This window comes from Dreissena polymorpha, chromosome 16, assembly GCF_020536995.1.
Source record: "Dreissena polymorpha isolate Duluth1 chromosome 16, UMN_Dpol_1.0, whole genome shotgun sequence".
Classification (NCBI taxonomy): Eukaryota; Metazoa; Mollusca; class Bivalvia; order Myida; family Dreissenidae; genus Dreissena; species Dreissena polymorpha.
In genome coordinates, this window is record NC_068370.1 from 953518 (window position 1) to 962500 (window position 8983).

Genomic DNA, 8983 nt, shown 5'->3' on the forward strand with positions numbered 1-8983 from the left:
TCTGTGGCAAGTTATTCAAAATTGTAGATGACAGAAATGACAGTCTAGAAAAGTTCCGAGTTTGATGATTCTTTACCACTTGGATACATATTTTGACGCAAGTGTAGTCTCTAAGAAAGTTAAATTTATTGGATTCAAGTTTTAAAAGCTTTGTTTCCAACCGTTTAAAACTCATGAGCAGCAAACAGCATAAAGCCGTAACCGACTTCAAGTAACTCTCAGGCAGTTATAGCTTTATGCTGATTGCAAACAGCCATTTTCACTGTCCTTCTGAGTGGGAGAGGGTTAATTAATTATTTGCCCCAAAAACCTTAGCATAGACACACATATCATTAAATGTGAGTCAATACTTGCATAAACACAACTTTCCAGTTGTCCGATTTGTGTACACTTTTCAAATGCTATTGAGTACCTTCTCACATAAAAAATCAGTTTTGTAACAATTTTTTAGGGGTCAACATGGACGTGTTGTTGACCTGACTACACTGACCTATAATTTGGTCACCGGTCGACGTGGTAACTGGCAAGTACCAGAACCATTTGTAGCTTATCTGGTTCTGCCAGTCTGGGTCCGTGATGGCATCTATGGCAATGACAATCGTCACATTGGGCTCAACATCGTATGTGGCATTAGGGGCCTTTAATATCTCAATCGTATCTGCAAGAAGCAGCAAACAAAAAATTAGTTTCCAACAAAAAACAATTCACTGCTAAAGTTCAAGAAATAATTTTAAAAAAATCAGATAAAAGAGTTTCTTTGTCAAAACAGGACAAACTCATTGTAACCTGTTTAAATTAAGTATAATTTTCAAGAATATGAGCCTACATTTTGGAAAACCGGATTAAATACATCTGAGTAATTTTATCCCAGATTAGCATGTGCAGTCCACTTTCTGCTTTCATGGATGTTTTCATTAAAATGATGTCTCGTTTTCAATAAATATTAAGTCATTGGCAAGTGTCATCTGTAATAAGCCTATGCTGACCGCAGAGTCTTATATAACACGACACTTTGCACACATGCATTAAGCCTAGTTTTCCAAAATGGAGACTCATATTTTCTACTATGTTGTCCAATCGCTATATGTCATAGGAAACCATTAACATATCATTGTTCAATGTATTACATTGTTCACATTGTTTTCCTTAACAAAACATATATTCATTGTATCGAACAGCATAACTTTCAGAAACAAGACCGGTACTCTGGTATTATGATTTTGGAAAGAACGTTATAATACTCTCCAACTAGGGGCCACAGCAAGGACAGGAAATAGTTATGCCTATCTATTCAAGCTCGATTGAATCAAAAGCCTAAGGCTTATCTAAAACTCTTGGGTTCGTTTCTTGGGTAGAATCATTTCTTTGAGTCATTCGGAGGAGCTCAAAGAATGCTACCACTACGGTAATCAAACTTGATCTCCCGGTCCCTTGGCATACACCATTTACACTACCCCACGCAAATCTGTTGGGAAAGCAAACACATTACATCATACAAGACTGATTCTTATTTGACTGTAAGTCTGACACATTACTCACTACATCTTTCAATACTGACTCACAAATTACTGTAATTCTGACACATTACCCACAGCATTCAATACTGACTCACCTATGACTGTTAGTCTAACAAATTACCCAATACATCATGCAAGACTGAAATATGTTGTACACATTTATTATTCTAAAGCAAATTTTGGATTGGATCCTGATTTACGCAGCAAGTTGTTAGCAGGTATCTTGATCTCGGCAGCCATTTTGACGTCATCTTCCTCATTGTTCAAAATATAATTTGCACTCCGTAATTCAAATATATTCCCTATAATATTATCAAAATGACATGTTTAAATGAACAACCCGTTTACATTATGCATGGCATTGGACTAAATAAATATGTATCTAATTACTTTAATTAACAATATTCATTTTACAATTTACATTACTCAATTCTCAAGATTTGTATGCACACGCAACGATTATACATTGATATATATTTATTACGACACAAGTTGATAGACGTTTTCTTTTTTAGATGGTTTACTAGCCTGAGTGTAATGACATAATTTGCTAACTTTATATATTCGCCAGTCCATAGATTGCCGGAATCCGTTCCAAAATCGAACAATGCGACAAAATATAGTTAAATTAAATTTAAGCGGATTTTCATAATAGGACCTTGAACGGGTTACACTAATTTTTGTTGCCAATAATGGCACAAGTGCATGGATAATACTATTGAATTTCTAGATAAGCGATCATGTATCCATGCGCGTGGAATAGATTTTATCCTATTACCAGATGAAAATCGATGATATAACAACGATCGTATAAATTCAGCTTTATACTATCACTATTTTATATCAGGATATTTTCAGGATATTTTCCAATTGCTATTTATAGACGGAACACTTTTTTACCTCATTCATAAAGTTCATATGAAACTTATATTTTCAGCGACCTCATAGCCATAAACATACTTCTATAATTATAATTAATTCAGAATAAAATTACATTAAATAAAATAAACAAATAAATAATAAAACACAACGTTAGCCTTATTGTTATATATTTTATTTCATTTATTTATGATGTAAAAATTCTGCACTAAAATTGCTGTCTGCAACAGAACAAAATTCAACAAATATGTCTGATCATATTGAGTATCCAAATTTGAATTTAATACTAGAGGATAGTGACTTTGAAACTGAACTCAATGAGCAAACTGCAAATACACAAGATGTTGTTGAAATTTCATATGAAGACTTTCAGGCAAGCTTGGGTTTGATTCCAGAGTGTTGTTTGATTTTGACCATGAGCTGGAAAAACCTGCTACTGACAAACTAGCTTCTGAGAACATTCCCATCAATGATCAAATTAAGGATTCAATCAGGCAAGAAACTTCAAAAAGCAATGAGTTTAAGGATGTAAGCATTGAACATGTCAATATACTTTTCACTGACCAAGAAAATAAAAACACAGCAAAAAACATTATCTGATATCAACAAATTGCGCAGATATTGTGCACAAAAAGGCGAAACAAAGCAAATACATGAAAATCCCGTTGATCAGTTAGATCACTATGTGGCAAGATTGATCCTCTCTCTAACTAAACGGATGGGTCGGACTATGAACCGAGTTCATTGAGAGGCTTTTAAGCTCGTTGGATCGGTATTTCCGTCGACATCGTTTTCCACACAGCATTATGTCCGGTTCCGGAATAGACTTCGCACTGACTCGTGAAATCTTCAATGCAAAAAATGAAAAGCCTAACGAACGAGGTTTACTTCTGTTCTTATTATATAATTATATAAAAACATGAAAGTAAATTTATCCAAAAAGTGCAAAGCCTATCCAAATAAATGCATAAACTATTGGAATTAGTCATAGCATTTATAACAAGACTATTGCCAAGCAATATATGTCCCCTACCGGCTCCTACATTGTCAGATTACTTGTATATATTTGTTGCCATAGCAACAAACAATTTTGACGTAGGCACAAAATGAAAAAACGTGCATTATAGCCATATCGCCATCTATCAATGTTTCAAGTTTCATGAAAAAATATGAAGAACTTTGGAAGATATCGCAGGATCTAGAAAAGTGTGACAGACTCACAGACTGACGGAATGACGGACACACAGAGCGCAAACCATTAGGCCCCTCCGGTGGAACCAGTAGGGGGCAATTACTAGCATATATTCTGTACTTCTAGTTGTGTTTTAAACATGTAAATAGCACAAATACGTATATTTTACTGGATTATTTATTGAAATGTTTATACAAACAATTTAAGCTATTTTAGTTGTCCGATGGATGTTTGCAATGTAAGGCAGAACACCACCTCTAAAATGCATACCTTCACATTATTGAACAGTTGAACATTGCTGTATACAGGGCTAAGGCAACCGAGGGAAGCTGAACCTCTCACGTTCAAGACATAGACCAGATGTGGGAAACTGCTTGGCTTGGTCCACAAACTCCATGTTCCCTGCTAAACACAATGTGGCTTAATAACAGTCTCCACACGGGCTTAAGAGGGACAACTGAATAACACAATTTAGGGTGGGTAACTCTATTTTATCAAATGAATCGTTTCAATTATTAGTAATAGCTCAAATTACATGTTTTTTTATTATTGAAAACCTACTCTTTTTTTAACAAATAAAATTTTTAATAAAAAAATCCAACGCAGAAAAACTTGATTCATATAAAATTATTAATTTATGATACTGTTAGTGTGACAAATGATTTACATGGGTTTCGCTGTCCATTGTCAGAGTCCATTGCCAGTAAAATTGACACATTTTTAAATTGTTGAGGTTTTAACAGTTTGCAAATTCAAATTTGTAGACTACCTCATCAAAATTAATTTACACATATTATCAATATAGTATTAAAATGGTAGCTAAAAGAACTCTTGCGAACAGTTAATTGTACTGACAGACATATAAAAAGGCGCGCCATTCACAATAATAAAAAGCAATTTTTTAATTTATGGAAGCCTTAACTATTAAAATTGAACTGTTCGGGGCTTTTTTACTTTTGTGAGAATGGCCGTTTTTTACAAATTTATTACAATCGCTCTTCAAATTTTCACAATTTCAAGAAGTTCGCAACTCAAATTTTCACAATTATAGAATGTTCCCGATTGAAATTTACACAATTTTAACAATTTCGCGACTATTTTTTTTTAATTTTGAACAGTTCGCGACTAATTATTTCATAGAATGGGGTGGCAAAGGCAGCTTCACAAAACTGGAAAAAAAACTGTTGTTTCTTTAGTTTTGTGTGTATATTTGTGTATTTTTTTATTGTTAAGTTTAAAAAAAAGCAATAATAAAATAAAATACTTTTATCATAAAACAAAACACATAGCATACCTTATATTTAGATGGGGAGATGTGAGGCTGAGAACCACTGCATATGGTGATGAATGCATAGAGTTTCATGTGAGGCAGACTAAAACTCGCACTGGTGAGAATCTGGTCGACTAAAGGAAGGTCAACCCCAAGATGTTTAGGGAAAATTATCTTCGTGACCCAATTGCCATGTACAAGGCTTATTCGGCAAAGCGACCAGATGGATTCTCAAAAGTCGATGATCCATTTTACTTAGCGCCGCGCACCAAAGATGGTTGTTCTAGTCAGTGTTTTTTTAAATAGCGCCTTGGAGAGTTCAATGTGGGAAAGATGCTCAAAAACATTTCGGAGGAAGCAATTCTTCCTGAGGGCAAACGTTACACAAACCAGTCTGCGCGAAAACATCTTATCCAGAAGCTGCGAGGCCATGAAGTTCTTCCCACATAAAGTATGGCTATTACAGGTCATAAAAATGTTCAGTCCATCTTGAACTATTGTTCAGTAACTGAAAAACAACTTCAACGATGTTCAGCCATATTGTCGACGTCCTCAAAAGCACAGTCGATGTCTGAACACGCCATCAGAAAAACAAACACACCCTGTACAGCAACACTTATCTCACAAACAAATCAAATGTTTCTTACAATTCCTGAATATACTGTGAATTCAGATTATATGTTCCCCACCCACCACACAACTTCCACTGTAAACACGGACTTCAATCTTTCAACAGCAAGGCTTTTAACATCACAGTTTTATTGAGCAACCTTTGACATCCAACACTTTGATGGCATTAACTCTTTAAGTCTTGTATTTCAAATTCCCACACGAGCACATGTAAAATGTTCGCTTTCTAAGAAATTTTAAACGATTTCTGGACGGTCTTGACACACGAGCTTTTTGAAAAATCGTGTGTTACCCAAATAAGTGTATATATCATTTAAGGTTTGTATTGTTGTGAAGAACTTGTATGTTATGGACGACAATTGATTATCACAACGTCTTGCGACTGACGGAAGACGGACAACACGTGATCATAAAGCCCCCTCCCCCATGAGCAATATGTGATCAGGTGAGCTTAAATACATGCCATTTCAAGTCGCGCTTAAGATATGCTTACAAGAATGTCAGAAAAAGGGAATGCCTTACTGAGACAATCCAAAATATACTTTTATAAAAAATAGCGCATATAATAATGGCTGTTTCATATTAAGATGTGGAGAAGGCACATTCTAACAGGCAATTTCATTTTGTTGTTTAAATGATTGCGCTACTCAATTATTCGTATAATATTTTTAATACGAAGGATACTCTTGTATTTTAATTTGTTTGACAAATGGTAATATTAGAACTTCCAAAAAGTGTGTTTGTTTGAAGAGGAAAGTCGATTAAATCCCTATCGATTTCATTTCAAGCACAGTCGCGACATCGTTCAAAATTACCTACATGCGAGAGTGTGTTGACTCCGTCAAAATAGCATCGCAACATTCGCATTACCGCATTTCATTTATGTTGTGCCAGTTATGTCAGCCATACTAGGAAATGTGTAACTGAGGTTTTATTCTGACAAATGTTCTAACCAATAAATGTAGCCATAAGAACGTAAACTTTTTAACTTTAGCCATATAAAGCATACTAACGCGCCACATGGCGGAAATATTTTGCAAGGAACCGGAACTATTTACAGTATTCGGCCATTAAATTCATTAGAACAACTGATCTAACAAATGTTTCGTAAATATTGGACTGTAATTTTTCCTTCAAGAGTTTTAATAATGTTTTAATAAAGCCATATACAAAACAGACGCGACCCCATGTGGCCATGTTTTTCAGAGCGGCAGAACTATGTTTTAACCCTGCCCAGATACCAATATAACACATGTTCGGATCAAGTGTAATGAGTTGTGGACCAACATTATGGAGGTCTTCAGTGTAAACAAGGTTTCACTATAGCCATTAAAGGGATACTGCCTCGCTCCCTTGAGGCCATGTTTTTCAACGGACCGGAACCTTTTCCTAAATATGTCTAGATATCGTTAACAAAACCCGTTCTGGCCAGGTTAAATAAAGGTTGGACTTAAATGTGAACTATACCATGTTAACGAAGTATAGCTCTAGCTACAATATACATATAATAAACCTGCCCGTGAAACTGGCGGCCATGTTTGTCAACGGACCATAATCACTTTTTAAAACACGGCCAAGATCTTTAGAATACATACACCTACCATGTTTCATTCAGATTAAAAACAGTGAGTGTTTCAATGTTTATTAGACTTACTAAAGTTATATAAAAGAGACTGCCCTGTGTCTGGTGGCCACGTTTGTCAACAGACCACAACCGTTTTCAAAGTCAGCGAAGATAACCTTAGAATAAATGTTCCTACAAAGTGGAATGAAACTAAAAAGTTAACCCTACAGTGTAACAGGTTTTTTTCTAAAGTACGTTATTAAAAACTAACCAGCTCTCTAGTTGCCATGTTTTTTAACGGACTAGAACCATGCATAAGATCAGCAGAGATAACTTTTGGAAACAAAAATCTGAATACGTTTCATAAAGATCTGAAATGATGTGGCCTCTAGTGTTACCAAGGACTACTCACGATATACGAAGGCGAAGCATGACAGACGAATTGTGACAAAAGAAATCATCATGTACACAATATGCTCAGATGAGCGTGTCACTTTAATGTTAAAACGATGAACATACCGTGCGTGCTGCAGTTGAGATCCGCTTGGGTGACTTCAATTATGCCACGCCCCTTCAAGTGCACGGGTTCACTACACTTAGCGCCATATACTGTGAGATTGGAGACGCCGGCCTGAACTGTCACAATGAGCCATCGCAGCTGGCAGTCGCAGACGAGCGGATTGTCTGTGAGATGACTGGCAAGACAATATATTTTTATATGAAACTGTTACCTACAGATTTACTACCTTTAAACAATAGCACTTGAATTTGTAAGAAAAAAAATGTTTGTGACGTTTTTAGCTTCATTGTTGGAACTTCACAATCACTTGACAGAAATTCAATGATTGTTTAACTCATGAAATAATTGTTGGTGTAGTATCGGTATAATTACTATTAAGTGTGTATCCTCTTTATACTAAACAATAAATGGGAATTGTGAACCATTATAAATGTGACAACAAATGACGACCTGTGATTGAACATTCAATCCAAACAAGACAACATATTTCAAAGGTTTCCCGGGTAGATTAACAAAACATCAAGCGAGCCCTAAATAAAAATAAAATATAGACCTGTTTACTGCATATGCAAAAAGCACTGCATTATAATAATTATATTTAAAGGTGAGTTTTGTGAATGATTACAAAAACATGTTATAATACAAAGAATGTTAATGGTAGCATACTTCATTTATTTATTAACCATTAAACTGTTTTTGCTCGATTTAGTTAAATTAAAAAACATTCCATTCTAATTTATGTTATATAGTAAAACAGTAGGAAATATAAACTCGATGCATTCGTGTATATCGCATTATTGTTTCTGTTTCTGTTTTAACCTTTCACTTTATTCATTAATATAATTGGAAAATTAACTAACTGACTAACTTACTAACTTTAAATAGATTTTTTTTATTTAATGATATAATCCAGAAAAGCTGGTTGACTACTTTGGGTGGGCTTTGTAATTTGTAATGCGAAATACAAACAGGTCTTCAAATATCAATGCACTGATTTGATTGTATTCCAGAGTATTGATGTTTGTATTTAATAGTGTTTCCATTCTATAAATAAGAATTTTCTTAAAATATAATTTAATAAAAGTTTGCTCTAGCAAATGAGTTTTTTATTTTCTGTCCCAAAAGACACAAATATGAGGTTTCACACAAGTTTTTTAATTATTATAAAAATGTTATAATATGCTAGAACTGTTTTGATTTGCATGTAACATTAATTGTATCTGAAGATTTCTAGTAGTGCTTGAAATCACAATTGTACCGGCTACATAAAATAGTATAATCATAAAGTTTGTAGGCCTGACGTCAATTTACAAATGTTCTCTTGAAATGTAGTGCACGCGCTGATAAATAACACACACACACACACCATAAACAATTGGGTTTTCGTTTTTTTTAAATTCCTTAATTTGAT

The 8983-nt window shown here is 34.5% G+C and overlaps 1 protein-coding gene across 1 annotated transcript in view; it reads right to left on the bottom strand.

The window, feature by feature from the left end:
* LOC127862944 (uncharacterized) overlaps window positions 1-8983 on the bottom strand; it is a 32563-nt gene that overhangs the window by 12033 nt on the left and 11547 nt on the right. Inside the window, exons 2-3 of the mRNA XM_052402209.1 lie at window positions 7572-7747; window positions 491-658 (exon numbers count right to left, since the gene is read on the bottom strand). Coding sequence (XP_052258169.1) covers window positions 491-658; window positions 7572-7747 — 344 coding nt within the window. The remainder of the gene's footprint in view (window positions 1-490; window positions 659-7571; window positions 7748-8983) is intronic.